At 46.1% G+C, this 24,204-nt stretch overlaps 2 protein-coding genes across 2 annotated transcripts in view; one reads left to right on the forward strand and one right to left on the reverse strand.

Annotated features, from left to right (window-relative positions):
* TSTD2 (thiosulfate sulfurtransferase like domain containing 2) overlaps positions 1-21,080 on the reverse strand; it is a 175,882-nt gene extending 154,802 nt beyond the window's left edge. The window contains exons 1-2 of the mRNA XM_085636601.1: positions 20,947-21,080; positions 14,801-15,093 (exon numbers count right to left, since the gene is read on the reverse strand). Coding sequence (XP_085492727.1) covers positions 14,801-14,947 — 147 coding nt within the window. The 5' untranslated portion in view covers positions 14,948-15,093; positions 20,947-21,080. The remainder of the gene's footprint in view (positions 1-14,800; positions 15,094-20,946) is intronic.
* Positions 21,081-21,833: 753 nt separating this feature from the next.
* The window catches only part of NCBP1 (nuclear cap binding protein subunit 1), a 614,484-nt gene continuing 612,113 nt past the window's right edge, over positions 21,834-24,204 (forward strand). Inside the window, exon 1 of the mRNA XM_085636602.1 lies at positions 21,834-22,067. Within this exon, the coding sequence (XP_085492728.1) occupies positions 22,034-22,067 (34 nt within the window). The 5' untranslated portion in view covers positions 21,834-22,033. The remainder of the gene's footprint in view (positions 22,068-24,204) is intronic.

The raw sequence follows: 24,204 nt of genomic DNA on the forward strand, positions 1-24,204 counted from the left end.
GTCTGGAGTATTGGGCTGTATGAATTCAATGCCGCCTGACCTCTGACAGCACGTACATTGAATTAGTTTTTGGTTTTCTTTACCTCGCATTTGGATTAAGGCACCGGGTGGTGCACTTGCTTTGAGAGTGAAAAAACCAGGATATGCCATTGAGGGCTTGGTGACAGTAGAATTGTTCTTTGAGTGGCGGGCAAGCCATTGGGCGTCCTCGAAATCCAAAGAGGATAACGCTAATATCATTTCTACTTCTCGCTTTGTGTATCAGGGTCTGATTGAGCTCCGTGGAAGTTAGCTCCTTACCCCAGTAACCGGTGGCTGTGGAATGCTAGGTACGCCCTGGTTGTGAATAGTCTGTCTATATATTTCTGCCTAACTCTCACCAGTGTTGCTATGGCCGTGTTGAACCTGCATTAATTGTGCTCTCCCATTTATAGAACAAGATCAAGCCATTTGCTTCTCAGAGGCTCTTTGCAAACTCAAGGTCAACATTCTTTTTCTTTACAGGTACAAAGGGGCACAGTATATCTATATATTATCGAGAGGGCTAATCACTGTAAGGAGCACATAAGAGATTGGGTATAGATATTGATTCTTATGTGTTTTGTCGTTACAGATCTCCCTCCCTGCTGTTCCCTTCCTTTCCTTCCCTCACCTGATCACTCGATAGAGTCTGTATTTTAAATCAGGCCTTTTGAGCTATCAGGAGGTGAACCCCATAGAGCATCGTACGTCTCCGAGGATCTGAGGACCTGACAGAATTAGCAGCCCAAGATTCACACATCCTCCCGGACGTACGGTGCCATGGCCACCTTAGAAGACGTGATGGCCGCCTTGGCCGTCGTTCAGAGCGAGTTAAGCGCGTCCAGGGTAGAGACCGCAGCACTTCAGGCACAAGTAGATCGGATGCAGCGTAATCCTTTTAGCATAGGGGATCCTACTGGGGCGGCTCTCCCTTCGGTGGTCGTGGAAGTCCCTACCCCGATTCCGTTAGCCTCTCCAGAACGATTTAATGGGGACCCGGGCAAGGTTCAGATATTCCTCACACAAGTATTATTGCACTTCTCATGTAGGCCAAAAGCCTTTGGTACCAACCAGTCCCGGGTGGCCTTCTTAATATCTTATTTAATAGGAGATGCAGCACAATGGGCGGTTCCGCTAGTTAAACGGGACGACCCCTTGATGTATGACTGGGAGGCGTTTCTGGCAGCATTCGAAAGAACATTCAATCGCCGAGCGGCCACTCTCTCTGCGGATCGAGAGTTGTTGAGTTTAAAACAAGGTAATAGGGATCTGATAGCATATCTTAATGATTTCCGACGCTTGGTCACTGAGACAGAGTGGCCTGAAGTCAAACAAGCGGCCATATTTCATCAGGGACTAAAAGAAGAAATGAAGGATGTGTTGGCCCAAATCGACCCGCAACCTCACTCTTGTGAAGATCTTATTCAGTTAGTGTTAAGATTAGATCATCGGCTGAGTGAACGTAAGGGAGAACAAAAGAAAAGAGATAGACCTGCATATAGGGTAGAAGCGGCTCGTCCATCTTACAGTACCTCTGGGTCTAAACCAGAACCTATGGAAATAGGAGCAGTGCGGGCATCCTTGACGTCAGAGGAGCGCGATTATAGACGGAAGAAAGGGCTGTGCCTCTACTGTGGCAGGAAGGGGCACTTCCTCAAAGAATGTACTCTTCGTTTAAAATCCACGAGGGAGGATTACCGAAAGACAGCGGCAGCCATTACTGGGCCACCGTCGGAAAACTATCAAGCTTGAAGAAGAAGGAAGGGGCACCTTCAAGCCAGGCCGTCATCCCTTCTCTTGACAACAATTCAGCTAGCAGACACAACCATCTCTATATAGATATACACGTGGAAATACAAGACAGATGGCACTTAGTACAAGCCATGGTAGATTCAGGCGCAACAGGCTGTTTCATGGATCAACAGCAGGCAGCCGCTATGGGGATCACATTACTGGATAAGGAATCACCAGAAGCCGTGTTTGCAGTCGATGGGAGACCATTAACTTCTGGACCCCTCAGTCGTCATACTGGTGACCTCAGGGTAAGGACCGGAACTACTCACGTAGAACGTCTGAATTTCAACATCATCCAAGCCCCTCAATATGGGGTGATACTCGGACTGCCCTGGCTACGGACTCACAATCCCCTAGTGGATTGGGAGGCAAGAACCCTTCGATTCACTTCGGAATATTGCGAAAGACACTGCAATCAACAGCATGATAATCCAGCATCATCGTTGGCGCGATGCCACCACATTGCCACCGCTGAAGAACATGAGGTGAGTCTTCCAGAGGAATACAAGGAGTATGCAGGGGTTTTCGACGAGAAGGAGGCAGAGATTCTACCCCCACATCGGTCATACGACTGCCAAATCGATCTTGAACCAGGTGCCGTAGTCCCCACCGGTAGAGTGTATGCTTTGACCGAACCAGAAACACAGCCCCTGCGGGAGTACTTGGATAAGTACTTAAAGCTAGGATTTATACGGGATTCCAAATCACCCGCGGCCTCTCCTTTATTTTTTATCCCGAAGGCCAACGGCGAGCTCCGCGCGTGTGTGGACTATCACTCCTTAAACGCAGTAACCACCAAGAATAGATATCCGTTGCCCCTAATTAATGTATTGCTGGAACAAGTGAAGGAGGCAGTAATCTACACGCGTTTGGATTTAAAAGGGGCCTACCATTTGGTACGCATGCGAAGTGGAGACGAGTGGAAGACCGCGTTTAAGACCAGATTTGGCTTATATGAATATCTTGTTATGCCCTTCGGGTTGTGCAATGCTCCCGCTGCGTTTCAATACTTCTTGAATGATGTACTGAGGGAATACTTGGATAAATACGTGGTGGTATATATAGATGATATCTTGATCTATTCATCGCGCAGAGAGATTCATGCTCACCACGTAAAGACTGTTTTGAAGACCCTCCAGAAACACAGCTTATACTGCAAGATCAGCAAGTGTGAGTTCAACGTAACTTCCGTTGAATTCTTAGGAGTGATGTTGACACCTGAAGGACAGGAAATGTCGGAAAGAAAAGTGAAGGCGGTACTCGAATGGCCTCGTCCCCTGAACATCCGTGATATTCAATGCTTTATTGGATTCGCCAACTTTTATCGGCGATTCATCGACCATTTTTCAGACCTGGCGGCCCCCCTGACCCAACTACTAAGAAAGAAGACAGTCTTCCAGTGGACAGACTCTGCCCAGGAGGGGTTTGATGCTCTGAAACGTGCTTTTGCATCGGCCCCTGTCCTTATGCATGCTGATCCTGAGAGACCATTCACAGTGGAAGCGGACGCTTCAGATACCGCGGTAGGAGCAGTGCTCTCACAAAGGCATAAGGAAACGGGACAGCTACATCCAGTGGCCTTCATGTCCAAGAAGCTGAACAGCGCCGAATGCAATTACACCATTGCGGAAAAAGAGCTGCTTGCCATTAAGGAAGCGTTCACAGATTGGAGACACCATTTACAAGGGGCTCGACACATTGTTACCGTTTACACCGATCACAGGAATCTCCAATTCATGACTGCTGCTAGACACCTCACTCCCAGACAATTGCGATGGACCTTGTTTTTTGCTGGCTTCCATTTTGTGGTGACATACAGACCAGGGAAGGATAACAAAAAGGCCGATGCCTTGACACGGCAAACCACCGCAACGTCATCTACAATTGATCCCAAAAGAGCCATCATACCTTGGAGTAATCTGATTGGAGTTACCTACACTGATGCATTTCTACGGAGTGTGGCCAAAAACATCCATACTGAGAAATGGATAGACTGGCTAAAGAAGAACCAAGAGTGGAAGGTAAAAAATGGTTTACCTATTCGGGGTAAGCAACTACTACTACCTATTATAACACTTCGCAAACGAGTATTTGAGTGGTGTCATTCCCTTCCCAGTGCCGGGCACAATGGAGTAACCAAAACAATTGACAGGATCTCTAGGCAATTCTGGTGGCCTTCTTTAAGAACTGACATCCTGAAATGGATAAAAGAATGCGAAGTCTGTAATCAAATGAAAACCAGCCACGTTAAACAAGTCGGGTTGTTGCGCCCTCTGCCTACTCCCATACAACCATGGGAAGACATTTCCATAGATTTTATTGTAGGGATGCCAGTGGATAAAGGACATGCAGCAATAATGGTTGTGGTAGATTACCTTACAAAAATGGCCCATTTTGTCGCCTGCAAAACAATACCCTATGCCAGTACGTTGGCCCACTTACTTTTGACTCATATAGTGCGGTTACATGGGTTGCCAAAACATATAGTGTCAGACAGTGGGTCCCAATACACTGCCAACTTTTGGAGAGCATGGTGCTCAGCGCTAGGTATAGTCCCAAACATCTCGACCAGCTTCCACCCCCAGACAGATGGGTAAACTGAGAGGGTAAATCAAACTCTAAAACAGTACCTCCGCTGTTATGTAAACGTCACAACGGAAGAGTGGGTGGACAAACTATGGGTGGCAGAGGCAGCATATAACAGTGCAGTGCATAGCTCAACCAGACATTCCCCGTTTTTTTGCTCCTATGGTTTTAATCCAAGGTTCACCCCCCTAGTGATGCCAGTCGGGACTACGGTAGTACCCGAAGTACAGGACAGAATCTCCAGTATACAGAAAACGTTGAAGGAAGTACAAAAAGAACTAAGCAATGCTAAACTTAAATACAAGGCATATGCGGACAAACATAGACGACCTGGTCCGGTGTATAAAAAGGAGATTACGTTTGGTTGTCTACTCGACATATCAGATCCAAACGATACAGTATATTTAATCCTAAGTATATTGGACCCTATCGAGTGATTAAATTGGTCAATCCTGTTGTGGTCAAGCTAGCCTTACCCTCTTCTCTCCGTATCCATCCTGCTTTTCATGTCTCACTCCTGAAGCCTTCCCAAACAGCCCCTAAGAAGGGAACAGTTCCCGTAGTGGTCAATGAGGAACCTGAATATGAGGTACGGGGTATTTTAGACTCTAAAATACACAGGGGTAAGCTGTGGTATCTGGTTGCGTGGAAGGGGTATGGATCCGAGGAAGACTCCTGGGAACCAGCAGCAGGAGTACACGCACCACGATACACAAACCTTTTCCATAAAAGATTCCCTACGAAACCTTGCCTCTGTCAGTGTTCTTCGGGGGAGGGATGTACTGTCACGAATCACCGAGGCCGCCGTAGAACACTGACGTCTCGATCAGTCTCGGCGCGTCGGTAAAAACTACAGTTCCCATAATTCCCGCAATTAGGACGCCAGCGCGGACGTCAGGACGCTCGCCGGGAACGCCAGAAATACTTCCGGGTTCCCGATGAGCGGCGCTGCTAATTCTCAGTCGAGAGGACGAAGACGCCAAGACCTGGTAGGGGTGCGGTTGCACCAGTATAACACTTGGGAAACGTCAGACCTGGTAGGGGTGCGGTTGCACCAGTATAACACTTGGGAAACGTCCTGTATGATATTTGGTGTGAAGTGGTAGCGCCTGTGCTTTATCTGGTACCAGTAGCCTCGCTACCTGACATTTTTTTACGCTGCTGTTCCGAGGGAGTTTACCTCCTCCATTCTGTCTCGAATCTACCCTTGGTATAAACGGGGACTCCAGGTACTTTCTTGTGGCTCTGAGGCGGCGACTCGCAAGCCTGTTGGAGGAAGTCGTGTTCGACTTTTGCAGGCTTGCTATACGCTTCCACCTTCTTCGGACCGGAAAGGTCCCCTCCACGGTGGTGGAAACAATTCTTTGGTTGATACAAGAGTGTGCTGTCTGGAGTATTGGGCTGTATGAATTCAATGCCGCCTGACCTCTGACAGCATGTACATTGAATTCGTTTTTGGTTTTCTTTACCTCGCATTTGGATTAAGGCACCGGGTGGTGCACTTGCTTTGAGAGTGAAAAAACCAGGATATGCCATTGAGGGCTTGGTGACAGTAGAATTGTTCTTTGAGTGGCGGGCAAGCTATTGGGCGTCCTCGAAATCCAAAGAGGATAACGCTAATATCATTTCTACTTCTCGCTTTGTGTATCAGGGTCTGATTGAGCTCCGTGGAAGTTAGCTCCTTACCCCAGTAACCGGTGGCTGTGGAATGCTAGGTACGCCCTGGTTGTGAATAGTCTGTCTATATATTTCTGCCTAACTCTCACCAGTGTTGCTATGGCCGTGTTGAACCTGCATTAATTGTGCTCTCCCATTTATAGAACAAGATCAAGCCATTTGCTTCTCAGAGGCTCTTGCAAACTCAAGGTCAACATTCTTTTTCTTTACAGGTACAAAGGGGCACAGTATATCTATATATTATCGAGAGGGCTAATCACTGTAAGGAGTACATAAGAGATTGGGTATAGATATTGATTCTTATGTGTTTTGTCGTTACAGATCTCCCTCCCTGCTGTTCCCTTCCTTTCCTTCCCTCACCTGATCACTCGATAGAGTCTGTATTTTAAATCAGGCCTTTTGAGCTATCAGGAGGTGGACCCCATAGAGCATCGTACGTCTCCGAGGATCTGAGGACCTGACAGTTCCCGCCCTATTTCCCTCCCTATGCACCCGGGCGGCACAGATCCGGAAGTTATATTTGCGAAGGTCTCTCATTGTCTCCGCGTAAACTGATCTGGCCGCCGCTACTTGCTCCGGGTAGCTTCCCCTTTATCCATGCTTTTTGTTAGGCCCGCGAATCTTGTTTCCGCAGTTTGCTGTGATTGCTCTAGTGTTTTTCGCACTCCCACTATCTGTTGAATGCAGTGTCCCCTGGCTTCGACCTTAAACGCGTCCCATTCTATCAATCTAGATGTGGCTGTGCCTGTATGTAATGCGAAGTATTCTCGGATGTGGTCACCATGCGTGTGACAGAACACCAGATCAGTGAGGCATTCTCGAGGCAACTTCCATGTGGGTACGGGGGTGGGGTGGTCGCCACCTGAGGGTTACCGTATGTGCGTCATGGTCTGACAGGACTCTGCCCAGGTAGTCAGTGTGTTGTATTTGGGGGAGTAGTACTTTGGAGCAGAGGAATCTATCTAGCCTCACCCATAGATTATGTGGGGCGGAGTGAAAGGAGTATATTTTAACGTTTGGGTTCTTTTCTCGCCAGGCGTCTGCTAGTGTCTAGTGGTTCACCCAATTACGAAATTGTTCTGTCTGTTTCGGTGTGAGGGATTGCGCCGGAGTGGGATGAGATCTATCCAGGCTGATGTCCAGGGTACAGTTATAATCTCCTCCCAACAGCCACGGTATTGTTGTGTATTGCGCTAGCACTCCAGTGAGGCGGTTCCAATATAGCTCCTGTTCTACATTGGGGGCATATATGCTTCCGACCAGGATCGGTCTACCCTCTAGTAGTCCCGCTATCAGGGAGTATCATCCTTCTTTGTCTACTACTCTTGATTGCTCTCTGAATGGAATCCCAGGTCTAATCCAAATCAGGGTACCCCTGGAGAATGCAGAATATGTTGTGGCACATATAAAACCCCTCCACTTTTTGAGTAGGCCATCCTCCTGTAGGAGAGCTATATGCGCTTGTTGTCGTTTAGCGTAGGCATAGATTGCGTATCGTTTGTTTGCTGTGTGCATGCCCTTGACATTTAATGTAATGACTTTCAAATCTGTGTTAGGGATCTTGCCTGTCATGTCCTCTGGTGTCTAGGTGGTGTCTCTCCTGGCTTAGTGTCCCCTCCGCCCCTCGTGCCTCCCCCCGTCTGAATATCTGCCACTTGTACATGTACTACATTTCTCCAATCCGTGTATATGCTCCCCTGGGGGTACTGGGGGGGGATGTGAAGTGGGGGGAAAGTAAGGTGAACCACCGGGAAACAGTCCCAACTCACAGGACCTATCGCTCGAGGCGATACGTCCAAACTGCACTTCATGTGCTAACTTTAGTTCGTTGCTTGGGGGAAGTGGTCGTTCGTCTCCGCTAGCCGCTGCCATTGCGGCTGCCCGCCTGTTGACTAGGGTTTTGTGGTGCCCAGGGGTGTCTGTCCCTTCCACCGCTATCCGTCATAGATCAGTTCTATATCCAATCTGCAAGCGTGGCTAGTTTGGGACTTGGATGAGTTTGACCGCGGGTTCTGTTGTGTAAGAGTGACCTTTTTCTGTTGTCTTCTCTGGCGGCCTGACGGCCCATAGGTCTGTGCCTTCCTGGGATTGTACATGTGTGAGAGCCGTTGTTCTACCCAGCTGCTAGCTTCCGCGGCGTCTGAGAAAAAGTGGGTGTTTCCGTCATGGATGATTTTGAGACGGGCTGGGAACAGCAGGGCATATTGGATGTTCTTTTGGCGCAGGATGGTTTGACTGCTAGGAAGGTGGCCCTTTGCTGTTGTACAGCTTGTGAGTAGTCTGGGAATAACATGACTTGTTTGTCCTCTACTCGGAGCGTTCCCTGTTGCCTTGCGGCTCGGAGGATGGTGTCTCTGTCCTGCTAGTGAAGCAGGTTTAAGAGAAATGGACGCGGCGGTGATCCTGGTGGTGGTTTACGGGCCGGTATCCGGAGCAGATTGAGGTCTGTGGCTAGCTCCCCGAACTTGGTTTCCATGGTAACTCTCGAGTGTTCAATTGCCGCAAGGACTTTGTCCAGTTTGTTCGACATTGACTTTGAGTGTGAGGGCTCCTCTTCCGATTGTGTGGTGGTGGGGACCGGGGAGGTTTTCTTAGGGGTCCTGGGGCCTGTGATGTGCCCGTTGCACGCGGTCGCCCCATGTTTGTCGTGTCTTCCGCCTATGTTCGCCGGTGGACTCCTGAGTCGCGTTCCCCCTTATAGAGGTCTGGCGGTAGCGCTCCTCCGGTGACAGAGAGAATGCTTCTCCAGTGACAGCGGTCTGTGCCGGACTCCCTGGGCGCTTTTCCGGTGATAACAGTGACCTTGCGTCTCTGGGGATAACAGTGTCAGTCTCAGGGATTGCCCCTCCGTGATAGCACCTACAGTCTCAGTGAACGCTCCTCCGGGACAGCCAACTCAGAGAGCGCTCCTCAAATCACAGCCACCAGTGATCGATTCTCCGGGTGCCTCTCTGGTGAAAGCAGGGAGCCCGCTCTGCTGGGAAGAGCAGCGCCGGCCCCCAGTGAGCTCTTCCCTGGCGACGACCCCAGTACGCGCTCCTTCAGTGACAGCTCGGACCGACCCAGAATAAGCTCTCTGATGAAAGCAGAGACAGCGCTACACTGGGAACAGCCGCGACAGCCAGCGTGTCCTCTTCCACTGTGACATCCTCGGAGAGCGCTCCTCCGGCGCCAGCATAGATAGACCTAGAAAAAAACGCTCCTCTGGTGACAGCCGTGACTGACTCCCTGGGTGTCTCTACAATTATAGCGGTCACAGTCCCAATGAGCGCACCTCTAGTGACAGAGAATGCTCCTCCAGTGACGGCCTTAGTGGGTTCTACTCCGATGACAGTCCCGGTGAGCGCCCCCTCCAGTAATAACCGAGATGGACACCGGGAACGCCCCTCCAATGGTCGTAGTCAGCGACCGACTCCCCGGATGCCTCTCCTATGTCAATAGCGGCAGATCCAATGGCCGCTCCTCCAGTGGCAGCCCCAGTGAGCGCTCCTCTGGCAACAGCAGAGACAGACACACAGGATGCCCCTCCAGGGACCACAGTCAGCAACAGACTACTTGGGCGTCTCTCCTATGACAGCATTGACAGGCCTGATAAGCGCTCCTCCAGTGGCCCCCTCGGTGAGCCCTCCTCGGTGATAGCCGCAGTGAGCTCCTCGGGTACAGCCTCAGTGCGTCCTATGTCGGTTTCAGTCGACCTCGGCGACGAGCTTGTAGGGTGTCTGCCCCAGCCACCCGGGTCACCGATGCGCTCCTGCGTTCCACTGTGTCTCGTGGGACACAGGTCTCAGCATTTAGTGGGATCGGGGGTCCGCACCGTGAGGGTCCAGTCCCGCGCAGCCAGGATGTTGCTTCGGCTCCCCCCACCAGGGAGTGGTCTATAGGGGCCTCCGAGTGTCGATCCGCTCGCAATGCTCCGTTCCCGATTGTGCCCCCCCCTTTCCCTTATCTCTCTGCTCTCCATTTCCTTTACAGTCCCAGCTCTATTTATTTAATAAGTACACCCTAGAGCCTGCTAGCCCTTTCCAACTCACTCACTCAATTGCCCGCTGTATTGGTGTGTGGGAATTTGTGAATAGTGTTCAAACCACTCCAAGATGGCTTCCCATGCATGTGTGCCTGCACAGTAGCCATCTTGGAATAGCTTTTATTTTGCTTTAAAATCCTTCCAAGATGTCGGTTGGTTATCTGAAAACATGCAGCTATCTTGAAATGTTTTTTTCTTAAAGCCAAAGAAAAACCATTCCAAGATGGCTGATGTGTTTGTCCTGCACGTCAGCCATCATGAATATTTTCCTAAAGCTTACAAAAACTCCACAGTGGCCATTGGAAAAACAAAAAGCATTGGCAAAGTCAATAGGCCTGCACCCTAGTATCAGAGACATGACTTATTGGCATGCCTTTGCATTCTTTAACTTTTTTTTGTTATACTTGAGTGTTTAGACTATATTTTCAAGGCAGGGGTGTTGTTTGCCCCCCCCCCCCCCCCACCCCAACATTAACTGCTTGAGAGAGTCACTGGCAGTTCTGCGTAAAATGAAACATTTATATTTTTATTTATGCCACTTTTGACTTTGATTGGATGCCCATGGGCTCTAAGAAGATCATAAATATGGTCATTAGCAGTATAAGGGGAGAGGATGAAGAGGGCTAGAGAGAAGATGAATTGATAAATGCACAGATGGAAGGATGGAAAGAAGCATTGAGAGGACGAAGAAGGGACGAGGGAGGAAAGGGTGGGTAGAAGGAATGATGAATGGCTAGTGATGGAGCACGATTTTTGAAAATAAAATCTGCTCAATGAAATCCACTCTAATGCATGTATTTTAATAACAATACGCAAAACTACTAATTTAACACAAGAGTGTATAACATGAGAAAGGTGCACAAGGCACGATAGTTGATTTTTCTTAGCTAAAATAAAGTGAATAATGTTAACTGAATGTTATTCTATCTTCTTAACTGCAGAAAAATAAAGGACAAAAGAAACAGCTTTATTCTTCGTGAAAGTAGCATTGGTTTTACAAATTATTCTCAGCTTTGCTAAACTAATGTAGGCCTCAGTATTGTCAGGATGTACTTTCCGTGTTACTGTCCTTTAAATGTGACAAATGCTTCCTTAGAGTGTAGATATTTAGCCTGTTTATAAAGGTCTTCTAGGTTTCTTTCCTTTCTAGGCAAGGGATGTAGATGGTGAATGCAACTGTTATAATATTCCAGATACATTTGTAGCCAGGTTCTTTTCCTCTTCCTTTCTTGGATAATATACAATATTTAGACAAAGAGTGTGGAGAAAATAGTAGTAGTCTTTATCGGAAGATTGTCATACCACTATGAATAATCAATAGAGAGGCTTGCTGAAGAAAGAGAAAGCAACATTTTAGTAGAAGAAAGGAAGTAGCGTATTATAAAGATTCCTGTGGGAAAGAGTTCCTTGGCTCGTTAAGATGAATGGGGACTCGTCCTGCGTTCATGTTGCTGCATGCCGTACTGATTCTCTGGCTGGCAATATCTGCTGATCCTAAGAGACTTTCTAGAGACTTTGCACATCGTCGGCCGTTGGTGCTGCTCTTGCTATTCTCTAACGGCCATGGGGTTAGCTTTTCAGATTAATTGCACGCTGTGCATTAGTATTTCTATTTCGTAAGTGAAAAATTGTTACGCTGATGTTTCTTTTTCTCTCTCACTCCTCTTTACCTGATGTGCTGATGTTTCATGAATGAATTGTATTGATTATTGTGAATCTATTTTGTACTTTATAAACTGAACAATTACATTCTAATTTTTATATTGTACTTGACCTTTCATTTTATGAAATAACAAGAAAACTAATAGAAAAGAATAGTGTTTGTCTTTATTATTGAGTTACTAAGTTTTTGGATAATGTTTGTTGTGACCGATGTTTAGCATATTTCTTCATTATAGGTCCTTATGGAGAAATAGCATTCCGTCTTTCTTTATTTAGTCCCTTTTAGCTCTACCGAAGATTCATCAGAGGGCCTTTTGATATTGCTAACAGTGTAGTAATGATTCATGGGCCCATCATTAGAGTTACGTTTCCGATTATTATATAGTGGTTGGTGTGGAAAAGTGAGCAGACAAAAATCCCCCAACGTTTCTGCTGCATCACTAGAGAGAAAATATGGAGCAATGGAAAGAATGACTGGATGGCGAGAAGGAAGGGTGGATGGAAAAGGAGGGAATAAAACAAAAAAGGATTGAGAGAAGGAATGATGTTGAAAATGAAAGACAGGGGAGAAGGATGGATGATGGATGGAACAGACACAAGGATGAATGGTTGGATGGAAAAGACAGAAGGAGGGAGGAGTGGCAAAAAGTACAGGAATAATTGAAAGAAAAAGTAAAGCAAGATGGAAAAAGACAGAAGAATGGAACAAAAGAGGGAAAAAAACTGAAGCAATGATGGAGAGAAGGAAGGAAATTAAGGAATGTCAGAAATCGACCAGAGGCGCTATCCCTAAACATCTGCCCTGTTCGCTTTACTCGTCTACTCATTTTGAGCTAATTGTGACATGATTTAAAGTGGGGGATATTTTTTTCATACTTGCTTGATTCAGGTAGAAATAATGCAAAGCAAATAGAGCATTTTCTGTACATCAATGGGAATCCTATTTTCCTGCAATTTGCATTAAAATAAAAGAGTTTCTATAACTGTACGATGTACATCTGCTTACTTAGAACCACACATACTGTTTAATTATATTTATATGCAAGGGTTTATTTACTTTTACAATAGTTTCACATTGTAGGCAAATGGTATTTTTGTTTTCTTTTCACTTTTAGCATATGCATGCAATTAAAATAAAAATTGTCCCAACTTGCCAAGGCCAGATATATTGGGTTTTGCAAATGTTTTTTTTAAAAATATTTTCCTGTTTCTACCCATCAAGGCTATACATATATTTACTAAGATTTTTTTTATCGTTTTAATTTTAACAGTAGAAACCAGCATGGCCAAGGGCACATTGTTAACAGAGTCAAAATAAATATGCCCTCAAAAACTATTTCCAATCCAAAAACAAGTACTAAATGTCTCCCATCACTCTCACCCCCACTTCGCTAGAGAACAGACCCAGCCAATCAGCAGCTGCACGAGTATTTAGTAGAAAAGGTCACTTAGAAAAACTCCAAAATAGAGCAAGCCTTTGTGTAAGAAAACTGGAAATGTACTACTTGTAGACCCTCCTGCATGTATTAATGAAACAGTTAAAAGCAGTCTTAGTCAAGGGTGTCAAATGCGAAGAAGCCCTGGTTTAGTAAAATAGAGTATAGGCAGGGACCACCAAACCTGACTTAGGTTCATTTGGTAACATTGTCTTAGTTGGAGAAATCATCCTGAAAAAAAGCATTGAGTTGGCTTGCCACCCCTAACATATTAAAATGCCCAGTCTTTCAAGAATATATCCTCCAGACAGTCAGATCACAATTGTCAGACCTGCCATGATGGGAACACGAGTACATTCCTGATATAACCCAGCTCTTATCCCTGGATGTGTGGATAAAAACGCTGGACCACCAACTGTGCAGAAGGAAACCACTGCACTTACTGCATTTCCATCAGACATCCTTAGTGGCCAGGAACAAGTGAGGTAGAACACTGGTTCACAACCCACGATGTCACTATGATTTTATCTGCACTCTCGATACTTTGGTAACCTGGTCTTTAAACATTGGTCTTGGGTGGCTCTGGTCAGAGGCAAGGTTGAAAACAAGAGAGGAAGTTCAGAAGTGGAACACTTCAGTTACAAGTATTTCAGCATTTTGCTGATATTATGGGAGGCTGATCTGTGTTGCTCACCTTGGCAGGGTTTAGGAAATGACAGCGGTTATAAATAAAATCAATGTTAATTTAAATTACGAATGTAGAATGTATGCATTTCGATTTTTAACATCTGGGTGCCTCGATCTTGCCAAAAGTCCAAGAGTCCAAGCTCTGCCCCATGAGGATGGTGTTCCCCAGCAAAGAGCAGAGACAGGTCTGACATGGTTTGGTCCTGTCAATACCACGTATCAGTAATTAGACTAACACATTTTAGTGCTGATGCCAATTTCACAGTAATGAAATGCTCAGTCATGCATTTATAGCTCTTACGAGTGCGACAAGCAGGCAGATCTGTGAAGTATGAGGAACTTAACCGAAGCCGCCAGCATGCTTTCGTCTGCTGCTACCGCAGGCAATAATGAGCTACGCCTAGGTCCCTGAGTTGATCTGATGCTTCGGCTAAATCATTGTTAAAATAAGTTTCAGTTTTAAAAGCTCTGCCCAGTCGCAGGCAGCCTAGAACACTAGCAGAGCTCTCAGCTATAGCTACTATTGGAGCACTGTCCAAGGTCAGTCCTGGCAGTCAAGACCCTGCGTTTTTGCCTCAGACCAGTGGCCCCCAGCCTAGCAAGAAGATGCTCTGGCTGAGATTGGCAGACATTCAATGGGCGACTCTTGGCACAGGTGAGTCAGGTCGACACTAGAAAAATTAGAACTTAACATATGACTCCAGGGTCGTGATCATCTCAGGGGCACTTAATAGTGCGGCTGGTCACTGGTGGTGTGGCATCCTATTGGAAGCTCCGTTGTTTGGTTTTACTTGTCAGAAATTGTCACTTGAAGTGTTGCACATTTACCAATAGAATGTCACTCATACATACACGGAAACTATCTAAATGTCAAAAATAACGAATGTGAAAACTTGGCACCTATGATGGTTACCTTCTTCTTGGCAAACGCATACTTCTTTTTCACTGTCGCATCGAGTTCTCCTTTCAGAAGGCTGGCTGGCACCAGGGGCTTCGGTGCATCCAGGTCCAAATCAGGAAACCTCAAACTGGAGTCCATTGCCTCCTCTTCTCTGTTCATTGTCGGAGGAATGTCCCAAAATGGACGCTAGTGTGGAAGGGGGCACTTCATGGGTCTCTGCACCTCCCAGTAGGATGTTTACTGTGAAGACAGTGTGCGGAGCGAAGGCAATCACTTCAGTGTCGAGTGTTGTGATTTTAATCCAACTGCAAAAAAATACAAGTCCAGGGGAATAATAGTCAGTCTGTAAACGTTATTATTGAAAGTGCATTAGAAAACAGATTTTTCAATAATGACACTGTAAAAGCGGGGATCGGTGTGTACAGCCACAGGCCTCAGGGCGCATCACAGTCCATTGGTATTTTGCACACCATGCCACCTCCGTTTGGACCCAGGTTTATGCAAATCAATCTTGACCCTGCTTCAATGGGAACAGCCTGGCCCAAACTGCCAGGCCAGGTCCTCCCTGAACTGGAACACAAGCAATCCAGGATGGTTTCTGTCTAGTTAGGAGACAGTGTGCACAGAATCTACATCTGGGCATTCCCATCAAACGTAAGGCAACACACTAAAGTATACAATCAAGCATAGGCAAAGCCAAAAGGTCTTGCCTATGCGAAAGTTATTGACTTTGGCATTGAATATTAGCCACGTTGTATGCCAGTGTGTCTGATGTTCAGTATGGATAAAGGTTACTGGTATGGGGTGGGGTGGGGTAGAGTGGAATGGAATGGGGTAAACTGGGGCAGATTGACGTAGAGTGGAGTGGGGTGGATTGGGGCACATTGGAGTGGGGTGGAGTGAGGTAGATTGGAGAGGGTAGTTGGGCTGATTAGCAAGGTAGATTGAAGAGGGAGATTAGGGTGAAGTGGGGTAGACTTGGGTGGAGTGGGGTAGACTGGACCGGAGTAGATTGGGGTAGATTAGAGTGGGGTGGAGTGAAGTAGATTGGGGTAAATTAGAGTGGGGTAGATTGGAGTGGGGTAGATAGGAGTAGGGTAGATAGGAGTAGGGTAGATTAGGGCAGAGTGGAGTGGGATATATTGTGGTAGATTGGAGTGGAGTGTGGTAGAGTCGAGTGCAGTAGATTGGACTGGAGTTGCGTAGACTGAAGTGGAGTTGGGTAGACTGGAGTGGAGTCAGGTAGATTGGAGTGGGGTTGATTGGGTGGATTATAGCAGGGTAGAATGGAATAGAATGGGAGTAGATTGGGGTAGTCTGGAGTGGGCTAGATTGGAGTAAATTGGAAGTGAGTGGGGTAGATTAGAGTGGCATGTGGTAGATTGGGATGGGGTGGGATACATTGGAGTGGGATCGATTGGGATAAAGTGAGGTACCTTGGAGTGAAGTAGATTGGAGTGGGGTAGAGTTGAGTGGAAATGCTGGGGTAGATTGGAGTGGAGCAGTGTAGATTGGGGCAGAGTAGAGTGGGCTAGATTGGAGTGGATTGGGGTAGACTGAAGTGGAGAGGGTAAATTGGAGGAGTAGACTGGAGTGAAGTGGGGAAGATTTGAGTTGAGTGGAGTAGACTGGAGTGAGAAAGATATGAGTGAGGTAATTTGGAGTGGGGTAGATTGGAGAGGAGTGGGGTAGACTGGAATGAAGTGGAGAAGATTGGAGTAGAGTAGGTGGGAGTGGAGTGGGCTAAACTGGAGTGGGCATATTGAATGGGGTAGACTGGAGTAGCGTAGTTTGGGGTGTAGTGGAGCAGATTGTAGTGCAGTGGGGTGGAGTGGGTTAGATTGGACTGGAGTGGGGTAGATTTGAGTGGCATGTGGTAGTAATGTTATGTGCCCGAGTCAGGCCTATGTAGCAACGCTGCATATTTTCTTACATTGTCCTCTTTCTGTCCAATAACATTAATGCTGTGACCTTTTACACATATTCGCGTGCGTGCCCGTGTTCGATTAGTTTCTCTCAAATTGGTTTGCTTATACATCTGGCTGCGCGCAACATTATCATAATGCCTTGAACATCGAGTACAAGGCCTTTACGCCCGATGTACAAATGCCATTCTGTCTTCATCCATGGGGTGACAGGGCTAACTACATATCCATAACATGGCTAATCTGCGTGTACATCGCATGGATGCTTTGTATTATAAATAAAAAAGCATTTCCGGAGGTTGGGGGAGGAGACACTCCTGCTGACATTGAAAGGTGCTGCGTGCTGTGGCTTCGCCAAGCAGCTGCCTGACATCTCCGTGAGGGGTGTCCAATTCGTGAACAAGACGGGGTCCTACATTCTTTCCCACCAGGTAATGGGGTTGGATCATTGGGGGATTCTTGGCTCTACACCTACACACACAGCATAGGGATTGCATAGTAGGAGTACGCCTGATTACTACTTCGTATTATATGGCTGCATATATACACTGGCAGGTGAATTGAATCCCCACAGGGATAATCCCGAAAGAGGACTGGAGCCCTCACTCACCAAAAGGTGACATGCTTCATCATCGGGTTCGTTCCTCCAGTGGAAAAACCTAGTTCCAAAGGGGGCTACAACCCCCTCTATACAAAGATCCGGTCTCAACTCATTGACCGCCCCGGGGTACCGACGGACAGAGCGGGGCCCCCTTCCCTGAGTTGTATCCAGGTTGAGGTGAGGATGTCATCCAAACTATTTGGATGGACCCAATAAATACTGAACACCTGTATCATCGGTATATTATCACTATTATTTTGTTCAATTTGAGCACACCATAGCAGTAGCTTTATCTTTCACCCGGTCCTGAAGAAAGCCCAGATCCTTGTATAGATCCCAAGGGCTGAAACATGTCGACCTATTGCGAAGAGTAGTGTCGAATCTCCACTACTCTACCTTATGCACTTTTTAATCCTGACAGTGAAACCTACACAGTAAAGCCTTTTTTGGTACTCACTAGCCAGTTTTAACTTCACCACTAGTTTTCTCACCACTGATTCTCTAGCAATGCTCTCTTTCACCTCACTCACAGTGTAAGGAACACTACTCCTTGTACATACAGCCTCATCCTCGCTGAACAAAATCCCTGGACTCCTCCCTCTTAGTGAGGGGGTTGTAGCCCCCTTTGGAACTAGGTTTTTCCACTGGAGGAACGAACCCGATGATGAAGCATGTCACCTTTTGGTGAGTGAGGGCTCCAGTCCTCTTTCGGGATTATCCCTGTGGGGATTCAATTCACCTGCCTTGGTCTTTTGTGTTCACTACCTTCTTAGACCCGAGATGACCTCTGTGTTTACTCAGTATATGGGGAAACTTCATCTTGCTGGTATATAAACTTTTTCCCTTTGACCCCCCCTAATTCCTGTTGTTTATGCATATATACACTGTCTTAGCATCATGGAGGATTATCGCAGGACATGTATTCTATCCGAGAATAACGGGTCAATAAATATATTGAAAACGTCCCACTGTGTATTCTCTGTATATTTCTCTGAAGGCAAGAGTGCACAAGTGACTGAGCATAAAGGTTCTGATCTGTATCCCACAATCCCTAAGGGGTCAGGGTTGACATGTTCAGTGGTTGCCAGAAACCCTTCGCCCCTTGTTTGGGTTAGGGGGGCTTATGGTGGTGCTGTGAACTAGCTGGTCTCTAGGCCAACATATACTACGTAGCTGCTTGGAGTCAGTCCAGACACCTCACCCAAAGTTTATGCTGTCCACAAACGTGCAGATCCTAGGGATTAGTGGGAACTACACAACAGTATGGAGTGGGGTAGACTGGGTAGTGTAGAATGAAGTGTGGTTGGCTGGAGTAAAGTGGGGTAGATTGGAGTGGGTAGACTGGATAGAGTGGAGTGGGTTGGAATTAGGTTGCATAAATTGGAGTGGAGTGAGATTGGGGAAGAGAGGGCAAGAGGGGAGTGTAGTGGGGTACATTGTGGTGGAGTGTAGTGGGGTAAATTCGGTGGATTAGAGTAGGATAGATTTGGAATGGAATGGGGTAGATTGGAGTGGGGTAAGTAGCATTGGGTAGATTGGTGTGGGGTAGACTGACGTGGGGTAGAGTGGGATGGAGTAGATTGCAGTAGGCTGGTGTGGGGTAGATTAGGGTAGAGTGGGGTAGATTTGAGTGGAGTAGATTGAAGTGGAGTACATAACAGCCGATTGGAGTTGGGTAGGTTGGGGTGGGATAGATTGGGGAGGGGTAGATTATAGTAGGGTAGATTGGAGTGCGGTGGATTGGGGTGAAGTGGGGTATATTTGAGTGGAATAGGGTAGATTGGAGTGAGGTAGATTTGGGTACAGCGGAGTGCAGAGTAGTAGAGTGAAGTGGGGTAGATTGGAGTGGAATGAGATAGACAGGGTGGACTGGAGTGTGGTAGATTGGAGTGAGGTAGTTTATGGTGGCGTAGATTGGAGAGGAGTTTGATACTATGCATTGGAATTTGGATTGGAGAAGGGTAAATTGGAATGGGGTAGATTGTGTGGAGTGGGGTAGATTGGGGTGAAGTGGAGTTTGGTAGATTGTGTTAGAGTGGGGTAGAATGGATTCGAGTGGGGTAGATTGGGTTAAAGTGGGGGAGATTAAAGTGGGGTAGATTGGAGTTGTGTGGGGTAGACAGCGGTAGAGTGGAGTGGGTTAGACAGCAGTGAAGAGTGGTAGATTAGATCTTAGTGGAATTAAGTTAGGTAGATTGGGCTAAATTGAAGTGGGGTAGATTGGAGTTTGGTGGATTGGGGTGGGGTGAGTAAACTGGGGTGGGGTACATTGGAGTGGAGTAGGGTAGATTGGGTGGAGTGGGGTAGAGTGAAGTAGATTGGGGTAGATTGTAGCAAAGAGAAGTGGGGTAGATTGAGGGTACATTGGAGTGGGATAGATTGAGTTGGGTAGAGTGGTTGGCGTAAATTGGAATGGCGTGGAGTGAGTAGCATAGATTGGAATGATGTGAAGTTGAGTGGCATGGTGTGTTGCAGAGGGACGTAGATTGAAAGGGCGTACAGTGGAATGGCATAAAGTGGAGTTGCCTAGTGTGGACTATGAATGATGTAGTAGCACGCTGCCATTATAGACAATACATTTTCAATTTAAATGACTATTCCATTTGCATGGAAATACAGTTTTACTGCACACAAATAATATGTGCAAATGTCATCACCTACAGTATTGATGTGTTTTGATCGTATTCAAAAATTGTTTCCACCACACTTCAGAATGACAAAAAAGTGCTTCATTTGTATTAATTCTGAAATATTCTTAAAACATCAGCACAGTTCGTCTTCTTTGTTGTGTGCAACAAAAAAACGACATGGCTAGTCAGAAGGATTGTCTGAGAAATTCTATTACTTTGAAGTCTGAAAAATAAAAATAAACACCAAGCTCCCTGAAAGAGAGCCTGACTTTTGACCTCGATTTTTGAATGCAAAGCAAATGTGATAAGAACAAGATTTAAATGCCTGCTTACAGAAAGCAAGTTTGTGGAAGTGTACAGTAAGCAAGATTTGGGAAAGGGAGGGACAAACTCAATCTGGACAGCCTAAAGCAAATAAAAGCCAGCAAATAGAAAGCTAGAAAATGTGAGTTACAAACCACAAAGCCAATGGTAAGCAACAGGCAGAATGCATTCCTAGGTCAAATTTCTGAAAGTTCCCACGATGTCTTTAGCAAACTGGTAGGCTTTGACCTAAAAAGGAATGGATGGAATGCTTGAATTTATCATAGCCAATGGAAATTACAAAGGACGCACCCAAGTCCATCATTATTTTGCACATATTGTCAGTTTGGACCAAGCCATATGCAAAACAGTTTTGACCCTTTCCCTTGTTTGGAGTCAACAGACAGGTATAGCTTGGTCACAGTGAGCATGGGACCAACGTCTGGGACTGATCTGTTTATCGCTCGGACCAAACTGAAGTGGCATGGAGGGCAAAATAATGATGGACTGGGATACGACCTCGAGTAACTGCATGTGGCTGATATTAATTGAAGCATTTCATCCATCACTTTTTGTATACTTTCCCAAACAAGGCTTCAACACTCCAACACCTCGAGAGCATCAGCAAAGTACACAATGTGCGCACACAACTGTGTACCTGTTCGGTTTTTATTAAATTCCGGTCATACTTTTTCATACCTTACAGCAACTGTCAAAGCGAGCTCTCCAAACCCAGATGGATTAAAAATACTCCGGCTCTGCGTTCTTCTCCCATTTTAAATCCATAAGTGGACGGAGAAATGGAAGCAGGACTCAGGAGCACATCATTTGCGTGAAAGAGCGGGCGCCATCTTAGAAATAAGGCAGATGTACATTGGCAGCAAACTCAAGATTGCTACTCAATGCAAGAGGAAAACCCCACTTAGCTTCGTAAACTATGGCATGAGGGGAGTAAACGTAGGTGATCAAAGCTGAAGATGTAAATCGTTGCACTACATGTAGTGCTTCCGCCTTAAAATACACGTAGTTGTCGTTTTCGTAACGGAATAAAGTGAAAGTCGTGGAGAACTGCCGCTTCTGATTACTATATGCGGGGGAGCTAATACTGCTCCGCGCCTTACCACATGGTCAATCGGTTTGTGATTCGATTTGTGCCACAGGTGTTGGCTCTATAACCGAACACTAACCCATTCAACGATGGCTGATTTCTTAACTTACTTTATAGTAAGGCAAAAAAACTATTAATGTACAGGACTAACATCACCCGCATAAAACACAAGATATTGACATTGGTGTCACAAACGGGGAAACCCGGAAGGTGCAAAGTAGAAATTGTAGCTAATATATTCACGTGGGCTCAAGGTTCTACATATTTCACTGAACATTCACACGGGTGCAAAAAATGTGATGCCACTAAATATCTCCCCGAATTCCGTTGAGGTCGTCCAATCTCAGCAACAACATTAAATAGAGCAAAGACTGACTACTATTAAAATATTGGCTGCATAAATCCGGGATGTGTCTTTTATGTCAATCCCGGTATGCTTTGCCCTGTCGCACGCTGACCCCGGAAGGAAATAAACGAAAGTGGGCGTGTTCTCCTGCAGGAGGCGGCTGAAGGGTTTGTTGCCCAGGAGAGTCCTGCTCTGGCCTGACTGTTGCGCGCGCTCCGAGTGACTTGTGCTGTAAGCTAAGGCAGCGCGCGGTATTTCCAGTTGCACGTGAGAGCACCAGACCACAGCGGACCTCCTGTGTTTTCGCATACCTGCAGTTGAGAGCAGTGATCATGTCCCGTAGACGGCATGCCGAGGACAGTGACGGTGAGTAGCAGCACCGAGTTCAATAGCGATGGTCGCTGTCCGGAGTTAGACAAATTTCTCTAGCAGCGGACTTCTAACCACTTGAAGAGCACCCCTTACTAGGCGCTTGTTCCTTTTCTTGCGGCGCAGAGCCCTCGCTGTCTCGTCAACCCCTTACTGCCCTTTCTAGCACAACCCTCTCACCTACCCCCATTTTCTTGCCGAGCCCTCACCGTGCTCCTTCGTATCCAAAGCTATGTCTTTCTCTAATACATTAAAGCAACACTACAACAAAAACCTTTGCTGCCCTTCGGATGTTTGTAGCTTCCACACCATCTCCTTACCTCCACTTTTGCTTGCGGATCACTCACTGCACCCCATTAAGCTTGCAGAGGTCTCACTGCTGCCCCGCCCCCTTGCTGATTTTTTCTTTTTTTCATTCAAATATCTCAGTTATGGCTCTTAACACTGATTCAGCGCGGCTATTATAAAAACCTTTCCCTATGACCCCAACCGAGAAAACCCTTACACCATTTGTTCCTCTGTGGGGCCCATGACACCGAAACACATATTCACTCAGTTTTCTGGATCAGTGATAAGAAGACGAGCTGCAAGACATACGGGGTACCTTGTTAAAACCTTTTACCTAACTAATAACTGTACACATTATATACATTTGATTTTGGAATTTTCGGTTCTAAACATCAAGGTACTCCGTTATTTTGGTCGATGGACCAACTAGTAGGAATCCGTTGATGGCGATTAAGTCCAGCTCAATCACAATTAAAACCATTTAACAATTATTGATCATAACTTTAATTCTAATAACCACAGACTCCGTTTTGAGTTAGCAGGACATTTTATCTAGATTCATTGAATAAATTGAATAAGTAAAGTTTTATTAGACAAATATTCTAAACATTCTTTTCATAAGCATTTAAGTAAAGATTGCATAGAAACGGAAAATACTCATTACCCTTGGCCTTAGGGCGATGACGAGAATGGTTCACCAGAACATGAAACGAAGATCACAGGATAGGTTCCCAATACTGACTGACTGTCCCTCTAATCTCCTCGGACGTATTCCCTCCCAGGATAGAATTCCGCAACGGTCTCGTTCCTTTTCCCCATCAACGTTCGAAGTCCACAATTGACAGTCTTTTTCAGCATCCAAAGGAAAATCGTCTCAACAGACAGCGTGTCGTGTTGAATAGATCGATGTAGAATAAGCGTGCACGAACACATCATTGTAAGCGCCAACTCTTTTATACCCTTTACACTAACTTGCTATACCAAAATTGAAACCTTTTAGGGGCTACATTCATTCTGATTGGTCCATTGGAGGGATGGTGATGGTCACCTCATCGTCCTCCTTGCTCGAACCGGTTCCGCAAACCATCAATACATTCAATAGTTCTCGTGATTCATCAAGTCCAAATGTTCTTTAACTTTGCTAATATTTGCAACATTATTGGGCAGTCATGAATTAGTTAATCTTCTGGAGTTCAAGTCTCCCATCCGTTCCCGTGCATTCATGTTGAACTCTTGGCACAACTCTTGTTTTAGGTCAGACTGGCCTTGCCATCTCTAACTCTGGGCATAGGCCATACACTCTTGACTGGAACTTTTACTCTGCTCATGCACGCAGGCCATCTTTATTCTGCGCACGCAATCACGTATCTCTGCAGCAGCCATTTTCAGGCGAGGCCTAGCAGGCCCGAACGGTACTAATATGAAAACAACATAGCAGAAATTAAACATAGAAAATAAGCCCTTCTGTTTACCACCTACCGTTCTAATGACCCGTATTAGGTGTTACCTAGCATAAGCGACATTTAATGCCATTTTACTTACCATTTGCATCCTTTGCCACAATATAATTGTACTACAAACGAAATACAAATTTACTTCTACTTTCTACACGAATCACAAACCTATGTTAACTTAATTTCACATTTGTAAATAAATTAGATTTTTGCAATGCCAGTTAGTTTCCCCGCGTGTGGTGTCTAATTAAAGGTGTATTTGATTATTAATACATTCATTCAAACAGTAAGTATTTTTAAAGTTATGAGGTCATTAAATTCGAAGGGGGTACAAAAACTGTTTGTATTTCCCCTGCTCCATCAACACTGAACGAGTGTCGCTCCGAGGCTGG

The sequence above is a fragment of the Triturus cristatus genome, chromosome 2_1 (assembly GCF_964204655.1).
Source record: "Triturus cristatus chromosome 2_1, aTriCri1.1, whole genome shotgun sequence".
NCBI lineage: Eukaryota > Metazoa > Chordata > Amphibia > Caudata > Salamandridae > Triturus > Triturus cristatus.